Source organism: Staurois parvus, unplaced genomic scaffold (genome assembly GCF_062004578.1).
Source record: "Staurois parvus isolate SC_StPar_1 unplaced genomic scaffold, SC_StPar_1.0 ptg000597l, whole genome shotgun sequence".
Lineage (NCBI taxonomy): Eukaryota > Metazoa > Chordata > Amphibia > Anura > Ranidae > Staurois > Staurois parvus.
The window spans coordinates 1,614,756-1,641,468 of NW_028318393.1; the positions used below are offsets into that span (position 1 = coordinate 1,614,756).

At 40.9% G+C, this 26,713-nt stretch overlaps 1 protein-coding gene across 4 annotated transcripts in view; it reads left to right on the plus strand.

The window, feature by feature from the left end:
* Positions 1–26,713, plus strand: part of LOC149449887 (myomegalin-like) — a 415,368-nt gene that overhangs the window by 60,249 nt on the left and 328,406 nt on the right. For 3 of the 4 annotated variants that reach the window (XM_089692639.1, XM_089692640.1, XM_089692641.1), the window contains exons 2-3: positions 321–1,653; positions 20,518–20,655. In XM_089692639.1, the coding sequence (XP_089548765.1) occupies positions 610–1,653; positions 20,518–20,655 (1,182 nt within the window). In that variant the 5' untranslated portion in view covers positions 321–609. The remainder of the gene's footprint in view (positions 1–320; positions 1,654–20,517; positions 20,656–26,713) is intronic. The other variant, XM_089692642.1, reaches the window with a different exon arrangement.

Consider the following 26,713-nt stretch of genomic DNA (forward strand, 5'->3'; position numbering starts at 1 on the left):
TATCAAACGCTTTTGCAAAATCCAGGTATACTACGTCCACAGCCACTCCTTTGTCTAAGGTTTTGCTTACCACCTCATAAAAAGAAATCAGATTTGTTTGACAATTTCTGTTGTTCATGAATCCATGATTGTTTTTGCTCAAATCTGATTAAAGCTACAAGTTGTTGATATTGCAAGAATTGCACCTTTTGGATTTTGTAGTAGAGTATGCTAATATAACATTTATATAAAAATGTAAATTGTGTTTAGGTAAAGTATGTAATGTCAAAAATGTGTTTTTTTAAAACTCTAAAATGTAGTTGTCTTTGTTTTTACTACAGCTCAATTGATCTTTAACTGAAGAGAAAGTAGAACAACGGATTAATTTTTACATTTGAGTTACTGCCAAACTACTAACAACTAACATTGAAACATTTAAAATAAATTACTTGAACCCAGGTTTATCTACTGCCTTATGGTTACCTATATTATCTATGTATTTAATTATATAACTTGGCTAATTACATCATCCTCAGATTTATAGCCAATCACTGTTAGTATCAGAGTGTTTGCCATTCCTGTTCAATCAGAGGGGAGCTCTATACATCAAATTCAATATTGGATTTAAAAATGAAAGACATTTGCAGAATTTGTGGAAGGGAGCTTTGTGGAAATCAGAGAAGATGGATTTTTCATACAGCTGCCAAACTTAATCTTCAGGTTCTATTATCACATGTTCTGGGTAAGGAGATCTTACGCGACGGTCAAGCTGAGTTTGTCTGCAGTAAATGTGCTTTTATGCTGGAACGTTTTTTCAGATTTGATACTGTGATTGCACGGATTGAAGCTCTCTCTATTGAGAAATTACAGAAACTAATTTCTGAGAAGGATAGGCTTAAACATTGCCTTACTAGTCTGTATAGGAAGAACAATAATGAAGAGGGTCAGGAGACCAAATCTGTGCACAGCACAATTAAAAATCTGAATCGTACAGATATCCAGTGCTCATATTCTGCACTTTTACAAGAAGACTTTGCATATTCTGGTTCTGAATACTGGACAGAATTGGAAGAATATAGCCAAGCAACACAGAACTGTTCACATACTGTGAGTACTGGGACTTTTCCACGAAAATGCCATTTTTGTTCCTCTTTAAGAGTAGCTGATGCTGACTATGAAGCAGTTTGTAAAGTACCAAGGAGGATTGCCCAGAATATTGCTTATGGGCATTTTTCCTTGGGTACTAGCACATTATCAGACTGTGAGGTTGGGAATGTCAACATATTAGACAGAGATGGACTGGATAAATTGCCTTCAGACCATTCAGTTGAATCTCTTACTGAAACCAAAGATCCAGCCTTCGGTATGCAAGAAGCAGAGGAAAAAAACATAGAAACCATAGGAAATAAGTTAGACGTTGCAATAAATCTTGTTAAAATGTTATACTACAGACCAGTTCATAGCCCAAAGGGAAGCAGAATACCTATTAAAAACAGCGTGGTCTTAAAGTCAAACAACATTCTTACTGGCTGTGACACAAGTTTGTCAAATGCGGTGACTGGTTTACTGGATAGCACTGTGGAATATTCTAAAATCTGTGATGACTTCATGATACCTGATCTTTATGTCTTGTGGCAAAACATCTATGAAGACTATATTCCACTTCATTCCCAGGTATTTTATAGATTGTATATTATGTTGTGTTTTTTTTTTAAATAGGAAATGCTGTTTAACTATTTAGATTATATTTTCTATTGCAAAGTTTATACTGATTTTTTTTAATATTTATTTTTTAAAATGTCTTCCATGGCAATGGGAGGTAATTCTGTGATATTTATCCAACTTATGTTACACTTAACTTACTATTTGTCTTTTTATGTAAATGCTAGTGAGGAAAAACAAAACAAAAACCTGTTGATTCCTCCAGAAATCTTGTGAGCTCATAAGTTCCTACTTGGTTATGGAGATGAGGAGGAAAGGGCGCTGTGCTTTGTAATCCATCAGCAATTTATTGAGCAGGTCTAAGACCATGTGCTTAGGATTCCAGAGCTTGAAAGACAATGTGTTGTCAGCTCAAAAAGGAATTTGAGGGTACACTACATTTCTGGCACATCAATAATTATTTTTCTGTTGTTGTTTAAAGAAGAATTATGTGCCGGGCTAATGCCCCTGAAAGCTGAAAATCAATGAAATAAACACTGCTACTCCAAGGATCTCCATTTGCTTCTAGGTCCAGTGCTGAGTAGCTGCCCTGCTGCATTCTGAACACAGGAGGTTGGCCCTTGGCATGAGCGTCATTCAGAGAATGCTTTGCATTTTTTGAACGAATGCAAAGTGTTTTGATAGCTTTAGAAACTGCTTTAGAAGCTTTGCATTACATGCTACTATAGAGTCTGTGATCTATCAGAACACCCAGAGCCTTCTCAACTCCTTCATTGAATCCCCCAGAATGTATTACATTCATGTATGCATGTTTTTACCCCCCAAGTGCATATATTTACATTTATCAACTTTAAACCTAATTTACCACATAGTTGTCCAAATCAAACAGTGCATAGTGCATTGAAGTTGACCTGTAAATAGGAGACAGGACATTATTCCACTACATAGCTTGGTTTAATCTGCAAACACTGACATCGTACCTTTAATTCCAAACTCATTTATAAACATGTTACAAATATGCATATAGAAATATACAAAATATTTCTGGTATTTTCTTCAACACAGTTAAAAACCAATTTGTTTTTTTCACCTGTATGGACAGATATCACAAGAATCAAAACACAGTGCTTTACAGATCAACTACATAAATGTTGTACATAACATTCAGCTTGGACTGAACTTCTATTTACTCCCTTTTGGTCTGCTGAGGATAAGATTAACCCTTTCGCTACCAAGTCCTACAGCACTGCTTCCAGCTGGCCATGTCCATACGCCATATGGACCTGACATTCCTCACATACCTGCTTCTGCTATAAGTTCATGGTCACTTCAGTGACCATGAACTTATAGCAGAAATGTTCAGCAGAATCTGCTGAACAAAATAATAGCTCTGATTAGTGGCTGTGACAAGCCGTTGATTAGAACTATTAACTTAAAATGTGACCCCCAAAGGTAATTGCTGCTGCTGTGCCTCTTACCCGCTGCCTTCTTCCCTCCACTTCTCCCACCTAGCTCCTAGGCTTTAACCCCGCTTCGCCTTACTGGCCCCTTCCTTCCCCTTATCTGTGTCCCCCAGCACCGATACCTCCCTTCTACCCCCACCCCAGCACTGATCTTCTCTCATGCAGTTACTGGCTTCACCTCTCTGTTTCTCCTGACGAAAATTGCATGAGAGCCACAGCCTAAAGGATTAAATAATTCCTGCTGCTGAGTCTCCCCCTTCAGTGCAACCCCTTTCCCCCCCCCCCCATCTCCTGCTATCCGGCTCTCCCTTCTTACCCAGTTTACCAACCCCCACTCCCCATCCTGACAGCTGTCAGCAGCTGCAGCCGGCGGGAGGGTGAAGAGGGAGAGCCGGCTGCAGCTGCTGGGACACAGCCACTGCTTCCAACTTGAGATCCATGTGGATGCATGTTCCTGAACTCACACTGACTTCATTTGGGGCCATGCACCTATACCCACATAGATGTCAGATCTGTCCTTGCAGTTGCTGTGTCCCAACTGACATGAATAGGACTGCGTGCACAAGGATGCACAACACCTGTGCATCCCCGGGCGGGTAAACACAGCCCTCTATGGGCATACGCTTTAGCACACCCAGCTACATCCAATCAGTAGCACCTTCTTTTTATTCTACTGGTCATGTGCTTTCAGAAATATATGGGGGGTTTTTTGGGGGGGGGTCCTTTTACAAACTCTGCAAGCTGTAAATGAAAAACTAAAGTATTACTACAGCCAGATTTTTAAAAAATTTGAATAAAAAACATATTATATTCACCTGCTCTGTGCAGTGGTATTGCATTGAGCGGCCCCAATCTTCCTCGCCCCCCATCGGCAATCCTGGCTCTTTTCTTTGTGTGTCCCCAGAGCAAGCCTTTTGCTACGGGACACACGCTGCATGCTCGCTCCCAACCTGTTTGTCTACAGAGACACACACTGCGACACACTTAGCCCCGCCTCCACTTCCTCTTCATCGCATTTGATTGACAGCAGCAAGAGCCAGTGGAAGTGAGGGGAGAAGAGATGCAGCTGTGCAGAGCACTGATCTCTTCTCTCCTCTCTTCCTCTTAACACAGGGAATGGGGAGCACAGGGAAACTAAAAATGTTTTTTACCTTAAAGCTGTAGTAAACCACAGCTTTAAAAAAAAAAATAAAATTCCCAGCAAGGCAATTGCATTATGTACTAGTATGCATTCCATACTAGCACTTTATGAAATACTTACCTGACCAGCCAAGCCGCGATGACATCACGGGTATGCCAATCTTTCAGAGCACATGCGTCGGCTGACAAAAAGAGGGAATTTCTCCTAAATGGTGCTCGTTTAGGAGATATTCATTTTACCTACAGGTAACCTTTATTATAAGCTTACATGTAGGTAAAAATCACAAAGCGGACGTTACTATTGCTTTAATGCAAGCAATGTATTAAGGGAAAAAATGTTTTTAGGTTTAGTATCACTTTAAAACCTCCACATTTTTAGAGAAATTTTTGTGCACAATTTAAAATTTACAAATATTTGTGTATTTAATAACTCAATACAGGTTAAGCTTTTATATTTAGCAGGAATTTAACAGGAATTTTGTAAAATTTGCTATGTTTGTATCTGCGAACAATGATTTTAGTGTATTTTTAACGAAAATATAGTTTGGTAAACATTTATGCAAATATCACCGGGCCTTAAAAATCAGTAGCAACTTCTTTTTATTCTACTGGTCATGTGCTTTCAGAAAATACATGGTTTGGGGGGTCTTTTACAAACTCTAAAAGCTGGAAATGAAAAATGAAAGTCTCCAGATTTTTAGAAAAATTTGGTTATTTACAGTTTTTCGTATATTTGATTTTCACCATTTCACAAAAAGGCGCAATTTAAAATTTACAAGTATGTCTTATTTCTTTACTCAGAAAAGATTAAGCTGTTATATTTAGTAGGAATTTAGCAGGAATTTAGCAAAAATGTGCTCTGTTTATATCTGCTAATAATAATTTTAGTGTATTTTTAGCGAACATATTGTTTTGATAAACATTTGCACAAATGTTGCGGGGCCTTAAAATTCAGTAGCATCTTCTTTTTATTCTACTGGTCATGTGCTTTCAGAAAATATATGGTTTGGTAGGTCTTTTACAAATTTTGAAAGTTGTAAGGGAAAAATGTACACCTCCAAATTTCACTTTGCAAAAAGGTGTAATTTAAAATGCACAAATATTTGTTATTTATTAACTCAATACAGGTTAAGCTTATATTATATTTAGTGGAAATTTAACAGGACTTTGGCAAAATTTGATTTGTTTGTATCTGTGAACAATGATTTTAATGTATTTTTAATGAAAATATTGTTTGATAAACATTTGTGTAAATATTGCGGGGCCTTAAGATTCAGTTTTATTATACTGGTCATGTGCTTTCAGACAGTATATGGTTTGGTGGGTCTTTTACAAACTCTGAAAGCTTTAAGGGAAAAATATAAAAAAGCAATAGAGAAACTACAAAAATGGTCTGGCCACCTGAGTTTAAAAGTGGAGAAAAGGGTTAAAGGTGTTTTGTTGTATCTGTTCAATAAGTTCCAAAAGTGTGTCACTGGCAGGATTATGAGGTAAATATAAAGGTATAAAAAGTCACCTCATTAGCCACTTTCTACTTTTCAACTAGACACAGCAGATTATTGGTAACCGGTAACCGAGTATCATGTGATCACTATGATTAGTCCATTCATAAACAGCTTACTTACTCTTGTGATCTGTGATTGGCCCACAGCAATCACATGATGCCTGGCTACCTGTACCATGTGATTAGCTGTAGCCAATCATGGATCACAACCATAAGCAAGCTGTCCATGAATGGAAAACCCATTCATGACAGCTAAAACTATTGCTTATACAGTGATCATAACTGCATAAGCAATAAATGTGAAAAAAAAATTTCTGATCACCCCCTCAGAGTAGTACAGTTTCACTATGGTGACACTGATATTCTGATGACATAATATAGGAAAAAAATGTAAAGAAAGTAAAAAAAAAAGTTTAAAAATAAATACAAATTATTTTAGGCTCTAGGTTCACACCTATGCAGTTTGTTTTCTACGCAGGTTTTTGATGCATTTTTCACACGCTGTTACCGCGTTTTGTTCAGTTCAGCTCCTTTTTTTTTTTTGCTTGGCAGAATAAAGATGCAAAGCGTGGCAAAAATGCACTACCATGCATTTCAACAGATTCTCCATTGAAGTCTATTGTAACAAATGCTGCTTTTTGTTTTTCAAAGTCTCTGACCCTTTCCAAAAATGCAGCAGCTCAAAAAAGCATAGATGTGAACATGTTCCATAGGAAGTGGGGGATCAAGGGTCTAAAGCCGTCCGTCCATACCTACAGGGGCTGGCCACAAGGAGGCGGTGACACATACATGCTGGGTCAGCTGCAAAGGCAACCAAGCTGTAAAAAAAACATGGCATGCAAAATCCTAGGAGGGACAGGTACTGACTTTCACAGTGCCCACAGGATTTCCCAAGGAAAACAGCTTTGACAGCTGTTTAAATTTGCCGCAAGAGCTATGACATCACCGCTGCCGTACTGCGTATGCGCCAAACCCCAGGACACCTTCACGCATGTGCGAGCGCTGCCCTCTTGCCATACTGCACATGCTCAAAGCCAAACCTCGTTCAGAGGTCAACTCGTGCATGCGCAGTACGCCAGATCCCGCTCTGGACCCGGAAGCTGCAGCCTGGAGCGCAGCATTGTGCTCCAGGCACCCACTAGCACCAGTGAAAGAAAAAGAAAAGACAAATAAGGAGCAAAAAAAAAATGAGACCCGAACACGAGCACTGCTTACCAACCCTGCACAGCCACAACCGCCTGACTTGGAGACTGCCTCGTCTGATTCTGGCGCTACATGGTCACCTGCTGTTAGCAGGCTATCTGGCCCAAGTGCCTCTCGCCCACCATTGGCAGACCTGTGCTCCTCCAGGCACCGACTCCTGCTCACCCATTTCCACCCTGCTATTTGCTGGGGAACACTGGAAATTGATGAGGGGACGCCTGCTCCGCACTCTCGGCACTGCATCCATCTGCCGCACCCTATACCCCACCTTTAGCTGGGGCCCATGGAACTGACAAGTGGCGCGTCGCCTCGCATCTCCTGGAAAGGCTCGCCAGGCCTTGCTCATGGACCATCTTGTATGCGGGAACCAGGTAAGACTTGCACTAGGTCCATAGGAGGAGGACAAAAAAGGAACAGGACCTCTGGTGAGGAGCAAAGATTTATGGGAGTGGGGTCCTATAGGAGAAGAGAGGACTAACCCACACGTATGCTGCCATGGAGTCTGTCAGGAAAGGCAGTCTATTCTTGTATATGCAGTGGTAAATACACTGCTCAAAAAAATTAAAGGAACACTTTGAAAACACATCAGATCTCAATGGGGAAAATTTTCATGCTGGATATCTACTGATATGGACTGGGTAATGTGTTAGGAATGTAAGGATGCCTCATCGTTTGATGGAAATGAAAATTATCATCCTACAGAGGACTGAATTCAAAGACACCCCAAAAATCAAAGTGAAAAAATGATACAGCAGGCTAGTACATTTTGCTGAAATTTCATTGCAGCAACTCAAAATGGTACTGAGTAGTTTGTATGGCCCCCACGTGCTTGTATGCATGCTTGACAACGTCGGGGCATGCTCCTAATGAGAAGACAGATGGTGTCCTGGGGTATTTCCTCCCACATCTGTACCAGCGCATCACTGAGCTCCTGGACAGTCTGAGGTGCAACCTGGCAGCGTCGGATGGACTGAAACATGATATCCCAGAGGTGTTCTATTGGATTTAGGGCAGGCGAGCATGGGGTCCATTCAATGGTATCAAGTCCTTCATCCTCCAGGAACTGCCTGCATACTCTCGCCACATGAGGCCAGGCACCAGGGGAAACCCAGGACCCACTGCACCAGCGTAGGGTCTAACAATGGGTCCAACTGTCTAGCCTGCAGAGGTCTGTGCATTCCTCCCCAGACCATCACTGACCCACACCAAAGCAGTCATGCTGAACGATTTTACAGGCTGCATAACGTTCTCCAGGACTTCTCCAGACCCTTTCACGTCTGTCATATGTGCTCAGGGTGACCCTGCTCTCATCTGTGAAAAGCACAGGGTGCCAGTGGCGGACCTGCCAATTCTGGTGTTCAATGGCAAATGCCAATCGAGCTCTATGGTGCCGGGCAGTGAGCACAGGGCCCACTAGAGGACCTCAGGCCACCCTCATGGAGTCTGTTTCTGATTGTTTGGTCAGAGACATTCACACCAGTGGCCTGCTGAAGGTAATTTTGTAGGGCTCTGGCAGTGCTCATCCTGTTCCTCCTTGCACAAAGGAGCAGATACTGGTGCTGCTGATGGGTTAGGGAACTTCAGTGGCCCTTTCCAGCTCTCCTAGAGTAACTGCCTGTCTCCTGGAATCTCCTCCATGCTCTTGAGACTGTGCTGGGAGACACAGCAAACCTCCTGGCAATGGCACGTATTGATGTGCCATCCTGGAAGAGTTGGACTGCCTGTGCAACCTCTGTAGGGTCTAGGTGTCGTCTCATGCTACCAGTAGTGACAAATGCAAAACTAGTGAAAAACAGTCAGAACAGATGAGTAGGGAAAAATGGCCTATAAAACCATTTCTGTTTTGGGGGACGTCTCATTGCTGTCCATCTAGTGCACCTATTGTTAATTTCATTAACACCAAAGCAACTGAAACTGATTAACAACCCTCTCTGCAATTAACTGGGATCAATATCCCAGGAGTTTAATTGACTTGATGCTATACTTTTTGAGCAGTGTTTAAATAACCAGCTATATGGTTAGGGAACAACTAATCCATTCTGAGATTAACAGAAAGAAGAGACGTATATACTTTTAGAGGTTGACTCTGGTACATATCATCAGACTCAGAGATCAACATTTTTATTTAACCACTTGCCTTCCGGAAGATTTACCCCCACTTCCTGACTAGGCCATTTTTTGCTATTCGGCACTGCGCTATTTCAACTGGTAACTGCGTGGTTATGCAACGCTGTACCCAAACAAAATTTATATCCTTTTTTTCACACAATTAGAGCTTTCTTTTGGTGGTATTTGATCACCTCTGGGTTTTTTCTATTTTTGTGCTGTAAAGAAAAAAAGACTGAAAATTTAGAAAAAAAACCCTGATAATTTCTAATTTCTGTTATAAAAATCCAATATCCAATAAACTCAAATTTCATCATAAATTTAGGCCAAAATGTATTTTGGTACATGTATATTAATTGGCATATGTGAAAGTTAAAGCGTCTATAAACTATGGTGTAGATACTGGAATTTATGCCATTTTTTTGCTACATGGCGCTGTGCTAGTTCAACTGACAATTGCGTGGTCATGCAATGCTGTACATTAATTACATTTTTGTCATTTTTTCCCCACAAATAGAGCTTTCTTTTGGTTGTATTTTATCACCTCTGGGCTTTTAATTTTTTGAGCTATAAACAAAAAAGTCCGACAATTTTGAAAAAAAGTTATATTTTCTAATTTCTGTTATAAAAAATATCTAATAAACTCAAATTTAGTCATAAATTCAGTCCAAAATGTATTTTGCTACATGTCTGTGGTTAAAAAAGTGCCAATAAGTGTACATTACTTGGTTTTTGTGAACGTTATAGTGTCTACAAACTATGGTATAGATACTGGAATTTATACAGTTTTTACTTTCTATCTGTCTATCACATTTCTTGAGGTGCTAAAATGCCAGGGCAGTACAAACACCCCCAAATTACCCCTTTTCGGAAAGTAGACAACCCAAGCTATATGCTGAGAAGCATATTGAGTCCATGGAAGATTTATTTTATTTCTGCGTTTTTGGAAAATGACAAAACTATTTTTTTTAAACAAAGTTGTCACTTAAATTATATATTGCTTACACATGCCATGGGTATATGTGGAATGACATACCAAAATATATTCTTGTAATTCTCCTGAGTATGGGGATACCACAAGTGCAAAACTTTTTGGGAGCCTAGCCACATACAGGAGCCTGAAATCCAATGACCCCTGAAGCCTGAAGGTGTGTATTTTCCTCGTTTCACTTCCTCACTACCTATCACGGTTTTAGAGGCCCTGAAATTCCAGGATAGCACCCCCCCCATGACCCCTTTTTGGAAAGTCGACACCCCAAACTATTTGCTGAGAAACATGTTGTTTCAGTGGAATACTTTATTTTTTATCATGAGTTTTTGGAAAAGGACAAAAAAAAAGTTTTGTTTTCTTTTACACAAAGTTGTCACTAAAATGATATATTGCTTACACATGCCATGGGGATATGTGGAAATACACCCCAAAATACATCCTGCTACTTCTACTGAGTATGGGGATACTACATGTGTGAGACTTCAAATGTATGGTGCAAGCACTGTTTTCATACTGACACGGGGCCGATGCTTGTGTACGCTGTTGCGCACGTGTGGGGGGACGAATATGCTTTAATTTATTTTTCTAATTATTTATTTTGATTTTTTTTTATTTTTATACTGTCCCTTTAATTTTTTTTAATCACTTTTATTGTTATCACAGGAAATGTAAATATCCCCTATGATAGCAATAGGCAGTGACAGGTATTCTTTTCTGAGAAATCTGGGGTCTATTAGACTCTAGATATCTCCTCTGCCCTTAAATCACACTGATCTTGGTGAGATCAGATGCATTCCCAGTTTAAAATGACGCTGTTTATATCCGGCGAAACTGAAGTGATGAAATGCTTGTAGCTTCCGGTTTCTTACAGTATAGAGATGATCGGAAGCATTTTGGTCTCCAATCAGCTCTATGGCCAGCTGGCAGAAACGCCAGCTGCATTCTCAGGTTCCCCAATCCTGATTTAACCACTCAAAGTCCAATGATGTACCAGTACATCGCAGGTCCATGTTGGGCATATATGTTATGTTTTTTTTTTCTTTATCAGAAAAAGTGTGTGGTATGCCCACCATTAGAATATACTGCCCTGCATCCACCCACATCCAATGTTGGGCATACATGAAACCTAACAGATTGCTCTATTCACATCAATCGATGTGGATGAAGAAATCTCTGCCAAAAAAGTTTTTTTAAATAAATGCAGAAGCATAAGACCACCCCACTGACCACCCCAGGCCCCATGCTTGAGCATACTGTATATGCTCTTTTTTTTAACTGCAGATGAGAAATCTCATCCAGCAATGCTGCACGCACTGATGTATATTTTGAGAGCACACCCTGTTGCTGTCAGAATAAACAGATCAGTGCTGCACCTGAATGGCGTTCCTGCAAAGAAAACAACGGTTAACAAAACAATAGTCACAATAGAACAGTAACTCAATAAAACAACAACTTTTTTATTGAAATCTGTGCCAAAAAATATTATAAAATATATATCCCAAAGCATAGGAGTGATCCACCCAATGGCCACCCCAGACACAAATGCTTGGGCATATATGTCCTTTTTTGACAAATTTCATCCAGCAGCTTTTCACACACTGATATATATTCTGAGAACACACTTTGTTGCTGTCAGAATAAACAGATTGTGCTGCAGCTGAATGGCATTCTTACAAAGAAAACAACAATGGTTAACAATAAAACAGTATCTCAATAAAATGGTAATTGTTTTTTTTTTTTTACTTAATTTTAATTTTTTTTTTACTTCACTTTAACTTTTTTTTTAAACTGTAAACTCCAGATGTTAGATTCTCTCAAAATGCGATAGCCAGTTTCCTGACCACCGAACATCTTTCGAGACCCTGAAGTCCACCCCTCCCATGTGCTCTAGACTGTGCCATGCTGTACCCTATACTAATACTCCACTAGTGTGTGGTAGTGATGGAAACAGTCCTTGAGGCAGAGACCAGGTTGGTCAGGACAGGAGGGACAAAAAAAGCAGTTGTCACGTCTAATTCCGTGTCTGCTACAGACATGGCATCTTTTTTGGGGTGTCTTTTGGGTTGGGGTACCAGGAATGGCATCAGGAATATGCCTGTCATGTAGCCGGCTCACTGCATCTGGGTTGGGGATTTGGGCCACAGCACCTTCTGGATACAAAAGGGCCCTTATAATCTCTTCCTGGAATTTTAGGAAGGATCCACTTTGTCTAGTTGCTTTGTAAAGCACAAAAGCGTTGTACAGAGCCAACTGAAATAAATATACAGAAACTTTTTTTGTACCAGTGTCCGATTTTATGGAAAACTAAGTACGGCTTCATCATCTGGTCATTGAATTCCACCCCTCCCATGTTAAGGTTATAGTTGTGGATACAAAGGAGCTTCTGAACAACACCAGTTGCCATGGACGTTTGGATGGCCGTGTCTGCGCGAATGGAAGACAGGACGAAAACATCCCCTTTGCCCTTCCACTTCACTGTGAGCAATTCATCAATTATCAACAGGCTTTCTCCCCCTTTCTAAGATGGGTATTTGCAAGCTGTTAGGGGAAACCCCTGAGATTAGGTTGCATGGTGCCACATGTGCCAATTTCAAGATTGTACAAATGTCTAAATAGTCTAAATGGCACACTTGTATAAAAATTGTTCACGTGTAAGTGGTACCCCATATGGAAAAAGGGTGAAACCAAGGGTGAAAACCCAAACTATCTTGCCACTGCTCCCCATGTAGTCTGTGCATTCAGGGGGCTCCACGTGACTATCTTTTCCCTCATAAATTTGTAAATTACATGTATTGCCTGTTACCACCTCACATGTCTTATATATTTTGACCCCATATCTGGCATGTTTGCTGGGGAGAAATTGTTTGAATGCAAGGTGGCCAGGAAAATTAATAAGGGACTTAACAACGCAGATGTTTTCCTGGGGAGTATACACATCTGCAAATTTCTGTTTAAAGTGATGAACGAGGGGCTGAATTTTGTGGAGCCTATCATATTTAGGGTCACTTCGAGGACGATAGAGTGTATTGTCATTGAAATGCATAAATCGCATTATTTTCTCATATCTATGCCTGGCCATGGCAACAGAGAACACGGGCATATGATAAATTGGGTCTGTGGACCAATATAACTGCAACTCATGTTTTTTTAGTAATGCCCATGTTGAGGGTTAGGCGCAAAAAAACGTTGAATTTGGAAACAGTAATAGGTTTCCATGCAAATGATCTGGCAAGGTTTCATAAATTGTGCACATAAATTGCTTTGATCCACAATCAATCCATACAGATTTTCTGTGAAAAACAGCTCCAAAAAATCAAGGGGAGTAGTTAAATTTGCTGTTTCCAACTGAATGGGGAAGTATAGGTGCTGCAGAATTTGTGGGCTGCCAATCAGGATATGCAAGCACATTCAGAAGGACACTATGGGCTCTACGGGCCTGTGTTAAAATTCTTTGTGGCTGCAGGACACTACTTGTGCTAGCCACTGCACCAGCTTGTACTGCACTTATGGGGCTCGCCATGTCACCAAGTGATACTGCAGTGCTGGTATGTAAAAGACCAAGATGTACTAGGCCGCTGGTTGTTGCCAGTTCAACAAGAGGTAGAGCAGCACCAGTACTGGCACCCTGCTACATATGAGAATCATCAGACTGAAAGGGCTGCAAGGGCTGGGACAGTGATAATAATGGGGATTTTAACTACCGGGAAATTGACTGGAATAATGGCACTGCAGGAACAGTTAAAGGGCAAAAATGTATTACACCTAATACAGGACAATTTTATGGTACAGTTCATATAGAGGCCCCAACTAGGAATAATGCTCTGCTGGACCTGGTAATCTCAAATCATGCAGAGCTTATTACTAATAAAAGAATATCTGGGTAGCAGTGATCATAACATGATTTCATTTATTGTTAGCTGTAAACAACAAAACACACACACACACACACACACACACACACACACACACACACACACACAGAGGAAAAATAAAAACGCTCAACTTTAAGAGAGCTAATTTTCCAAGGCTTAGACTGGGAAGGAATATTGATGAACACAACACAGAAATGGGAGTTTTGAAAAGACTGTATGTGAACACTCTGCATAATGTATTCCCATGGGCAACAAGTTTAAAAGGCTAAAAATCAGACCTATGTGGCTTACAGCCAAAGTTAAAAAAGCTATAAATAATAAGAAAAGAACTTTTATTAAATATAAAAATGAAGGAACACCATCATCATTTAAACATTACAAAGAATGTAACAGAATATGTAAAAAGGAATCAAGGCTGCAAAAATTGAAAACGAATGACAGATTGCAAAGGATAGCAGGACAAACCCCCAAAAAGTCTTCAAATATAATAATAGTAAAAATGTGCGGTCCGAGCATGTAGGCCCTTTACAAAATAATCTAGAGTGGGTGACTGGGGACAAAGAGAAGGCAAATTTATTAAATATCTTCTTCAGCTCTGTGTATACAAAGGAGCACAGGGGAACTCTTCACAATGGGCATGATATTGACACAGCTTCATATGATCCACATTGGCTCACAACTGATATGGCTCACACTGATGGTGAATAAAGCTCCTGGACCAGATGGCATACACCCACTGGACCTTAAAGGATTGGATTGGCGTAAGGCCAATGTGGTGCCTATATATAAAAAGGGATCAAAATCTTTACCAAGTAATTATAGACCTGTTAGTTTAACTTCTATAATTGGGAAGATACTGGAGAGTTTAATAAAAGAACATATAGATGAGTTCTTGCTGGAAATACATATTTTAAGCAACAGATGGCATGGATTCATGAATGACAGAAGTTGTCAAACAAATCTGATTTCTTTTTATGAGGAAGTGATCAAAACCTTGGGCAGAGGGGTGGCTGTGGACGTGGTATACTTGGATTTTACAAAAGCGTTTGGCACAGTTCCCCATACACGGCTAATGTGTAAGGTAAAGTCTACAGGCTTGGAAAAATCCATATGCAAATGGGTAGGAAACTGGCTAAAAGACCATATTCAGAGAGTAGTAGTTAATGGTCCAGGGTTGTTAGTGGTGTACCCCAAGGTTCAGTGTTGGGACCCATACTTTTTATTACATTTATTAATGATATAGGGTCTTGGATTAAAAATATTGTTTCAGTCTTTGCAGATGACACCAAGCTGTGCAGTGGAGTAGCGGCCTTACAGGATGTCTCCAACTTACAAGCTGACGTCAATGTTTACTTGAACAACTGTGTGGCAAATGAGGTTTAATGCTGATAAATGTAAGGTGATGCACTTGGGGGCTAAGAATATGCATGCATCATACTTATTAGGGGGAGTACAATTAGGGTAATCAATGGTGGAGAAGGATATGGGAGTTCTGGTAGATCACAAGATTAATAATGGCATGCAATGCCAAGCTGCGGTTTCTAAAGCGAGCAAAATCCTCTCTTGTGTTAAAAGTGGTATAGAGTCCAGAGAGAGAGATATCATTCTACCCCTGTACATCGCTCTCATCTGACATACTCAGAATCTTGTAGGCCTCTTCACTGGTGTACCTTTCGTTGGACTTTTTGTCCACTAAATTTATAGGTACCTAGTGCAACTCACAGGAAAAAGAGCACCTGGCTATGAGGGACTGCTTGAACTGCTACAAAAAAAATTACCTGCTAGTGGAAAATGCAGGAACTGGCAAGTGTTGGAGCAAATCCTGTTAACGCTGCATTTTTTGGGACACTATACTATTTTGAACACTGGTATAGTTCTGATCTGATCAAAGATATTGATCTGTTCAGACACTATACTACAAGTGGAGGTTTATTGTGTATGTGCATGTTCCTGTCAATCAGGGGGTTAAATGTGATTACTGGTGTACTGACGGGCAATCTGACGCTATCTGGGAGGGACTTGAAACCCATGGAAGTGTGAATCACGTATATATACATGATTTTGCACACCCGTGCCGTCCTGTGGCAGTATTTCTGCTATAGGGCAGTCAGGGAGCGGTTACAGAAGAGATTTGTGTTTCAGCGCTGTTACTTTAACTGACAATTGCACAGTCATGCAATGCTGCACCAAAATTAAATTTACGGCCTTTTTTCCCCACGAATTGAGCTTTCTTTTTGTGGCATTTGATTGCCGTTTTTTATTTTTTGCACTATTAAAAAAAAGACTGACAATTTTGAAAAAAACAACAATATTTTGGACTTTTTGCTATAAAACATGTCCAGTAAAAAAATTTAAAAATCACATTTTGTCATAAATTTAGGCCAAAATGTACTCTGCGATATGTCTTTGCTAACAAAAAATCCCAATACGTGTAAATTAATTGGTTTACGTAAAAGTTATAGTGTCTACAAATGGCAGTATATATACTGGAATTTTTTTTTTAATACTAATAATGGTGGCGATCAGCAATTTATGGCGGGACTGTGGAAGACATTCTGAAACTGGGGCGGAACTGACTTGGGGTCACTGACATCCCAGTGACACCAATACAGTGATCAGTGTAAAAAAAAACACTGACACTGTACTAATGGCACTGGGGAGGAAGGGGTTAATATTAGAAGGAAATCAAAGGGTTAACTGTGTGAGGGGAGTGTTTCACTAGGGGGCATGGGGTGGGTGCTTCACTGTAAGCACACTGATCCAGAAGGCTTTGCTTAGCGATTCGGAGCAGTGTGCTCAAACTGACAGGGAGGAGAGCTGCATTAAAAACAATGCAGCCGTGCTCCCTGTCAGTGTTTCCTGGTAATCGCCGGGCTCCTGCGGGTAATCACCGGCCGGGACCCGGTGATTGACACCCATGGCCGCGATTGGTGGCTCGGGTAGGGCAGCCACACGCCTCGTGCGTGCCCCCTCTCCGAAATGCAAAATCACGTATATATACATACTGTGCCGCCCTGCTACAGTATATCTACTGTGGCTGGTCGGCAAGTGGTTAAAGAAAAAAAATATATATAAAGACCTAAAATGCTGGTTTGCAAATCTAATATAATGTTTAGCATGACAAACTGCCTTGTCATAGGCAGGTAGCATGATATAAACTCCCTGCACTTGCTGTCATTTTAAGCCTGGTATATACATTCAGTTTTTTTTTCGTTCAACCCAGCGGGCTGAACAAAAAAAAAGAAACCAGATCTCTGTATTAACTAAGCGATGTTAGTGCAGCAGTTTCTCCCATTGTGCCTTGGAGACAAGGGGTCTCCCCCCATCAGAGCACACTAATCGGCGCTTGCAGCCATTGGCTGTGAGCACTGATCAGATGCTTGTTTTTCTAGCAAGACCCCTCTGTCAAATGGACAGCTTTACATATTGTCTGAATGTCAGCCAGTGCCCGCTGTACCGGCTGATATGTGGATTGTGTGTATTCCGCTTTAAAGGTTAAGTTCACCTTCTGTACAAAAATAATAAATGCACATTTTTTTTTTTGCAGGTAAAAAATGTGCATTTATCATTTTTGGCTATAGGAGCCTGTAAAGCATTGCACTAGTGATCAGCAGATTGCTGGTGCCATGCATGTCTCCTGCAGGAAGATTCAGTGAACTACCATGGCGCTCCACAGCACTGTGGTAGTTCATTCAGAACTACAAGCCAACAGCCACTAAGGCTTTTGGGACTTGTAGTTCATTCATTTACGGAACTCTGTGAATGAATGACTCGGCCATGTGAGTGAAGCTGCACTGTTTTCATATACTGACAGCTAGGACAGGGAACTTCTCCCCTTACTTCTTTCACAGATAGGGGGATGGGCAGCAGCTGCAGCATTGAGAATGTTACATGTTCCACCTAAAAACGGTTCACAAAGGAGAAATTATCCTTTAAGCTGGCCAAACACAAAAAAAGTTTTCCTTTGAAAATGTTCATTTTAAGAATGAATTTTGAATTTTCTAATCGTTAGTGGGGTCAAATTGATGTTTGCTTTGGACCACAGTAACAGGAAAATGAATAGGAGCTGAACAGAAAACTTTTCTTGATTGAACAAATTCCACAGAATGTATATATTTTTTGTTCAGAAATTACATTCATTTTAAAACTGAATGTTAAAAGTGAGTTCAATTTTTGAACGACATTCGTTCATTCATTGAATGTAGAAAATTTTCATATACGGACGAATATTCTCGTCCGAAATTGATACATGTATGGCCAGCATTAGACATTTAGTAGCAGAAGCATGCCTTTTTTTTATCACCTGTCACGATGGAATTAAAAAAACAAAAATTAGCCCTTTATAGTACAAGAAATATAGATAATCAGTACTATAAGGGGTTAATGTATACAGTGAAACAGTGAAAGCAAATATATATATATATATGTGTGTGTGTGTGTGTGTGTATATATTTATATATATATTGTGACAGGAAGCCAGGAAGAACTAGGGGATGTGTCCAGGATGGGAGGTATATTTGTCCCAGATTCATGCTCTACACCTGTTTTTCCTTCTGTGCTGTGTAGTGAGCCTGTTTGGCTCACTGATGATTTAATGAGCTCAGCTGTAGCAGGTTAAGGGCTCTGGACTCTATAAAGCTCAGAGCCTCTGTCTGCTGCTTCTGCTGAAGTTGTTTCACGATGGCCGCAATTTGCTGTTGGTGGTTCTGTTCCTGCAGTTCCAACGATTCCCTATGGTGGGCCTCTGCCTGTTCCAGGGCTTGCTGCTGGGCTGCAAGGCTCTGTTACAAAACTTGCAGCTGGACTGCATCACGGAGCTGGTGGATGATAGAGACTTTGCGCTCCTCCACCTTCTGTTTGAGGATGCCCCACAGATGAGCAATAAGGTGTAGGTCTGGAGACATGCTTGGCCAGTCATTCACCTTTACCCTCAGCTTCTTCAGCAAGGCAGTGGTCGTCTTGGAGGTGTGTTTGGGGTCGTTATGTTAGAATACTGCCTGCGGCCCAGTCTCAGAAGAGAGGGGATCATGCTCTGCTTCAGTATGTCACAGTACATGTTGGCTGTCATGGTTCCCTCAAAGAACTGTAGCTCCCCAGTGCTGGCAGCACTCGTGCAGCCCCAGACCATGACACTCCCAGTAATTCATGTCCATAGTCTGCGTGTCTTCAGCAAGCTGTTTGCGGTCTTTCTTGTGCATCATCTTTAGAAGAGGCTTCTTTCTGGGATGACAGCCGTGCAGACCAATTTGATGCAGTGTGTGGCGTATGGTGGCAGCACTCATACGTCTATTTTCCAAAGACAACCTCTGGATATGACGCCAAGCACGTGCACTCAACTTCTTTGGTGGACCATGGCGAGGCCTGTTCTGAGTGGAACCTGGCCTGTTAAACCGCTGTTTGGTCTTGGCCACCGTACTGCAGCTCAGTTTCAGGGTCTCTGCAATCGTCTTATCGCCTAGGCCATCTTTATGTAGAGCAACAATTCTTTTTTTTAGATCCTCAGAGTTCTTTGCCATGAGGTGCCATGTTGAACTTCCAGTGACCAGTATGAGAGAGTGAGAGCGATAACACCAAATTTAACACACCTGCTCCCCATTCACACCTGAAACCTTGTAACACTATCAAGTCACATGACACCGGGGAGGGAAAATGGCTAATTGGGCCCAATTTGGACATTTTTTCTTAGGGGAGTACTCACTTTTGTTGCCAGTGGTTTAGACATTAATGGCTGTGTGTGTTATTTTACGTCTTTCTTTTGTTTATATAATAAAAACGTTTAAAAAACAGTGGTGATCAAATAGCACCAAGAGAAAGCTCTATTTGTGTAAAAAAATAATATAAATTTATTTGCGTACAATGTTGCATGACCACACAATTGCCAGTCAAAGTAGCACAGTGGCGTATAGCAAGAAATGGCCTGGTCATGAAGGGACAAAACTTTCCGAAGCTCAAGTGGTTAATGGAAAGCTGAATTATATGACATTTTTGTTTTGGGATTTAGCCAGTAATGTGTGTCCATCTCCTAGTGGCTAGTTAAGTTGATTTTAAAGGATCATTATAAAAAATTAACAAACATGTCATACTTGCCTACTCTGTGTAACGGTTTTGCACAGAGCAACCCGATCCTATTTTTCTCGAGTCCCACGCCAGCTCGGCCTGGCCCCTGCTTCCGCCTTACTGGCTGATTGATGGCAGCAGGAGCCAATGGCTCCTGCGTCTGAGCCAATGAAGAGGGAGAGAGTGGATAGAGCCTCTGCTGTCGTGCACAGTACTGGATTGAGATCGGGCTCAGGTAGTTATAAGAGGAGGCTGGAGGGAGCTGCACACTGAAGGTTTTTCACCTTAATGCAGAGAATGCAGTAAGGATAAAAAGCTTCAGCCTTAGATTGGAGTTTAAAACTCCAATAGTGACTTTCAGTAACGGCGTATGTCCAGCAATCTTTTGTACTGGTTTACCACTATGACCCATGCCAAATGCTGTTTTATAAAAAGAAAATTAATTAGTTACAATTGATAGTGTTAGTTGCATTCTAACTGGACATTTTTTTTCTATAACGAAAATAAATGTTAATAACACTGTCACTTTTTTTTTTCCAGAATCTTGTTGAAAAACAAAGTCGGGATGCAAACCAGTATGGCGCTTTACTTGAGAAACAAGTTTCAATGCTACAGAAGGCTGAAATGGAGATTCAAGCTCTTAAGGAAAAATTACAGGAGTCTGAAGACACAGTTGAGGTATTTCTGGAAAAAGAAGTTGGCCTATAATGAGAAAAGTTATATTTCCTGCAAATGCATCTCAGAGAAAATGTGCTCTGGAATAATTATTTTAATTGTTTTTGAACAATTTTACACTGTCCCAGCTTCAGGCTACTTTAGCAGTCCAAATATGCCTTTTTATGATACCTATGGCAGGGTCTATATTAGATTTTTCTTTGAAGAGCACTACAGTTTAACTCCTTTTGTCTAGACTCATTCATAGTCAACTATGGTCCTCAACACTTGTTACAGTATACTGTTCTTAGATGGTCTCATCATGGCCAAACGGTAGTAGTAGGACCAATGTTTCATTTGGGGAACGTATTATTACATGCAGGGCATGGTTGTATTCATGAGCAGTGAACCTTTAGAAATGTGTAGGGCAAATAAAAATACACTATTACATGCACTCTACAGTTGGGGGTGTATTTATAAAAAAAATTACATAGCATAGCAATTCAGCCACTAAAAGTGCATTTACATGTGTGAATAGGGCAAAAAAGAATGTATTGGGATATTTCTAGAGCTGGTCGAATACTGTTCATTGAATAAGGGTTCATTTACAACACAATCTATGCGTTCAGCGTGTAGTTTCGCATGCGCATGCGCTTGTAGGGCATTTGCAGCCCATTTTCAGTGCATTTTTTTGCCTTTTTTTTGCTGCATTGCATTTACATCTGTTTGTGATGTGTTCTAATGCACTTACATGTGAAACACTGCAGCATGTTCTACTGTTTTTAATTGCAAATGGTGTAATCTAGGCTCATTGAAATACATCAATTTTTCCCACATATGCGTTTGTACTGCATTTAACCACTAGCCCACAGGGCACTTATACCCCCTTCCTGCCCAGGCCAATTTCCAGCTTTCAGCGCTGTCACACTTTGAATGACAATTGCGCGGTCATGCAACACTGTACCCAAATGAAATTTTTATCATTTTTTTGAGACAGAGCTTTCTTTTGGTGGTATTTAATCACCTCTGGGATTTTTTTTTCTTAAACAAACCAAAAAACACTGAAAATTTTAAAAAAAAAATGTTCTTAGTTTTTGTTATACAATTTTGTAAATAAGTGATTTTTCTCCTTCACTGATGTGCGCTAATGAGGCTGCAGTGTTGGGCACAGATAGGCTGCACTGATGGACACTGATAGGTGGCACTGATGAGGAGGCACTGGTAGGTTGCACTGATGGGCATTGACAGGCATCACTGATGGGAACTGAAAGGCAGCACTGATACATGACATTGATAGGCGGCACTGATAGGCGGCACTGACTGGCACTGATAGGCGGCACTGACTGGCACTGTTAGGCGGCACTGACTGGCATTGATGCGCACTGATAGGCGACACGGACTGGCACTGATAGGTGCCACTGATTGGCAGCACTGATAGGTGGCATTGATTGGCATTGATAGGTGGCACTGACTGGCACTGATGGGTGACATTGAAAGGCAGCTCAGATGGGCACTGATATGTGGCATTGATGTGCACTGGTATGCACTGATATGTGGCACTGGCATGTGGCACTGATGGGCACTGGCATGTGGCACTGATGGGCACTGGCATGTGGCACTGATGGGCACTGGCAGGTGCCACTTCTGGGGCCACACTGATCATCAGGGCACACTGATCATCAGTGCCCTGATGACCAGTGTACATGTCCCCTCCGCGGAAACCCAATTACCAGCTCTCCTCTCCTCTCGAACTGTCAGCGTGACAGCTCGAGAGGAGAGAAATGCCGATAACCGGCATTTCCGTGTTTACCTGTGATCAGCTGTGATTGGACACAGCTGATCACATGACCGAGCCGACATCTTCGGCTGTTTCCGTGATCCGCTGTGTCCGAGGGACACAGCGCACTGGCGATCGCCACGCTGCGCCTCCTGAGCCGCGCATGCGCAGTGAGAATGGTAGGATGTCATATGACATCCTGTCAGAATGAGAGAACCACCTTGCTCCCGTCATTGTACTATAGGGCGAGTGAAAGGTGGTTAAAAATGTGTTTGACTGCATCTAATTTAACAAGCCATTAAAACAAAAAGCACTGCCACTAGAGTGTCATGGGCCATGGCCACTAAGTATCATAAAAATGACCACCACTTACTGGCTAGATATGGTATTTTCCATTTTAAATCGATTAAATCATTCAGACAGCAAAAGGGAGGGCTAGTAACTTAGTTTTTTGCCCCATTCGCACAGAAAAAATGTACATGCATGTTCACTGGCCAAATTGCTATGCAATTTTTTTATGCAAAGACTCCATAGTGTGATAAGGCTTTTGTACTCAGTCAGTTAAGACACTGGAGAGTCAAATACATTCTCTGCTCACATGCTGCAAATGTTGATAGAATGGGGATGGTTTAGCGAGGTTTTATTGCTGTCCATTTATCCCACAGAGAGATTTTTCTTCTCTGCTTTTCCTGACCAAACAGAAGGTGAAGTTTAGTCCTCTTAAAGGAGAAGTATAGCCAAAACTATTTTGGCTGTACTTCCCTTTGGGATCACAGGAGTGCAGTTCGTTCTGCACTCTCTGTGGCCCGTTTTCAGCTGACAGAAAATTAAAGCCAACTGTCGGCTGACGTCAGTCAGCCAGTCCAGACTCAGGATAGATCCCTTCTTTGTAGTTGGGATCCACCCAGATGCCTGGACCAGCAGCTGGCTCAGACTCTCAGTGAGCCACTGGGAGACTGAGCCAGCCGCTTCCACCCCCTCCACAGCCCAACTCTCCAGTGAGCACAGGAGAGGCAGAGATGAGAGCCAGTGACTGTCACTGCTTCCTCCTCAGAACAGAGGGGAGAACTGAGCCATCAGTGTTTTTTGATATATAAAATAGTAGTGCAGCGCTAAAAAGTATTAAAATTCATGGAAGTTCGTGTAATAAATCAAAAACAACATCAAATGTAAAATAAATATAATCAGATGAATTCATAAAAGTTCATGTGATATGTCTCATATATGGCATCAAATAGAAATCCTTCTGCTGTGATATGCTAGTAACTGGTAAAAATAGCAAAAATGCGCACTCACAGACCGCGCATTTGGAATGCGCATATAAGTGACCATCACCCGAAGTAGATAACTACGGATAGATGACAGGACATCCCTCCAGGGTAAAGATCATCAAGCCTTGGATGAAGTGATGTACAGCAGGGCACAGAGGTCTGCTTAAGAGTGGATGAACAGCCTGGATGTATGGGCTTTCTCCTCTGGATACTGGTATAGTATCCAGGATAGTGGTATAGTATAGGATGCTGCTATGTATCTGAAACCCTCAATATAGGGTCAAAAACAAAGAGGGAATGCTCATAGTGTAGTAGGTTGATGCTTTATTGCCATGAAGTACATATAAAAAACTTGGGTGCAAGTACAAGTGAATTGTCGAAAAGTGACAGACAAGGATAGTGTACTGAGCCTAGAGTAAAATGGCCGCTGGACCTCCTCCAGTGGATGTTGTCACACGTGCTGTCGGCTCCTCCTGAGGCCTTTCGTACTAATGCACTTCATCAGAGGGGAGACCTCTGTGCCCTGCTGTACATCACTTCATCCAAGGCTTGATGATCTTTACCCTGGAGGGATGTCCTATCATCTATCCGTACTTATCTACCTCGGTTGATGGTCACTTATATGTGCATTCCTAATGTGCGGTCGGTGAGTGCGCATTTCTGCTATTTTTACCAGTTACTAGCGTATCACAGCAGAAGGATTTCTATTTGATGCCATATATGAGACATATCACATGAACTTTTATGAATTCATCTGATTATATTTATTTTACATTTGATGTTGTTTTTGATTTATTACACAAACTTCCATGAATTTTAATACTTTTTAGCGCTGCACTACTATTTTATATATTATGATATGAGGTTTATGTGATTCCTTTGAGTGTTCTAGCTGCTGTCCTTATGAGCGCTCGCTTTGTTTTAGTTTTTCTTAGTGGTTTTTGAGAGCCAGTGGGGGACAGCTGCAGTGTCAGATCAATGTTTTATCCACCTAGGCGAGTATAAATGTTTGTTTTTTTTTAACCTGAACTTCTCTTTTAGTAGTAACACAGACAAGAATTAAAACCTTTTCCCCACTCTGCTAAAAAGAACATTTATTGGCATAATTCCATTGAGTTACATAGTTAGTCTGGCTGAAAAAAGACAAAAGTCCATCCAGTTCAACCATTAAAAAAAAAGTTATTCTCCTAAACCTACAGTTGATCCAGAAGAAGGCAAAAAACCCAGCAAAGCATGATGCAATTTGCTCCTGCAGGGGAAAAAATATCCTTCCTGATCCCCCAAGAGGCAATCGGATATTCCCTTGATCAACTTTACCTAGAAATGTTACTAACCAGTCATATTCTGTATATCCACAAAAGAATCCAGGGCTTTTTTAAAGCAATCCACGGAGCTGGCCAGAACCCACTCTTGAGGGAGTCTATTCCTCATTTTCATAGCTCTCACTGTGAAGAAACCTTTCTGTGTTTGGAGATTACATTTCTTTTCCTCCAGACGTAGAGTGCCCCCTTGTCCTCTGTGTTGACCTCAGGGTGAATAGCTCTACATCGAGTTCACTATATGAACCACTGATGTGTTTATGTGTTGATCATATACTCCATTAATCTCCTCCTTCTTAAGAAAGAATAGATTCAGTTCCTCTAATATTTCCTCATAGCTGAGCTCCTCCATGTCTCTTATCAATTTTGTTGCCCTTCTCTGTACTTTCCCCAGTTCCCCAATGTTCTTTTTGTGAATTGGTGCCCAAAACTGAACTGCATATTCCAGATGAGGTCCTACTAATGATTTGTACAGGGGTAATATGATATCTCTCTCTCTCTGGAGTCTATACCTCTTTTTTAATACAAGAGAGGATTTTACTCTCTTTACAAGCCACAGCTTGGCATTGCATGCCATTATTAATCATGTGATCTACCTGAACTCCCAGATCCTTCCCCACCATTGATTCCCCCAGTTGTACTCCCCCTAGTATGTATGATGCATGCATATTCTTAGCCCCCAAGTGCATAACCTTACATTTATCAACATTAAACCTCATTTACCACATAGTTGCCCAATTAAACTGTGCATTGAGGTCAGCTTGTAAGTTGAAGACATCCTGTAAGGACGTTATTCCACTGCTCAGTTTGGTGTCATTTGCAAAGACTGAAATATGATTTCTAATCTCAGACCCTATATCTTTTATAAATATATTCAAAAGTAAGGGTCCCAACACTGAATCTTGGAGTACACCACTGACAACCCTAGACCATTCAGAGTATGAATCATTAACCACTACTCTTTGAATATGATCTTTTAGCCAGTTTTCTATCTATTTACATATGGAGTTTTCCAAGCCCGTAGACTTTACCTTACACATTAGCCGTGTGTGGGGAACTGTGTCCAACACTTTTGCAAAATCCAAGTATACCACGTCCACCGCCGCCCCTCTTTCCAAGCTTTTGCTTACCTCATAAAAAGAAATCAGATTTGTTTGACAACTTCTGTCTTTCATGAATCCATGCTGTCTGTTGCTTAAAATATTTTTTCCAGAAAGTACACATCTATGTGGTCTTTTTATAAACTCCCCAGTATCTTCCCAAGTATAGAAGTTAAACTAGCAGGTCTATAATTACTTGGTAAAGATTTTGACCCCTTTTTAAATATAGGCACCACATTGGCCTTATGCCAATCCAGTGGTTCTATGGCTATTGAGGCATTTTCCCTTCCTGTCCTGGTGAATACACAGAAAGTCATGGGAACTCATTAAAGTGTTTTGTTGAGGAAAAAAAGCCTCTCCAGGTAATTTCTATGTATTTCAAGGATTTAGCAAACTTTAGAGTTTTTTTTGTTCTGGTGACACTTGCACTCTTGTTAGCTTCACTATAAATGAGTGTAGGGCAAGTCTCCCCACAGAGATTAAAGACCTCATTTAAAAGTTGTCAGTTCAAACTGTTGTTCATTCTATTGAACATAAAAAAACAAAACTGAGCTAGAGTTGGGATTGATGTCCTAAATAATATTTATGCCACAGGACTTATCTGATACTTGCTAT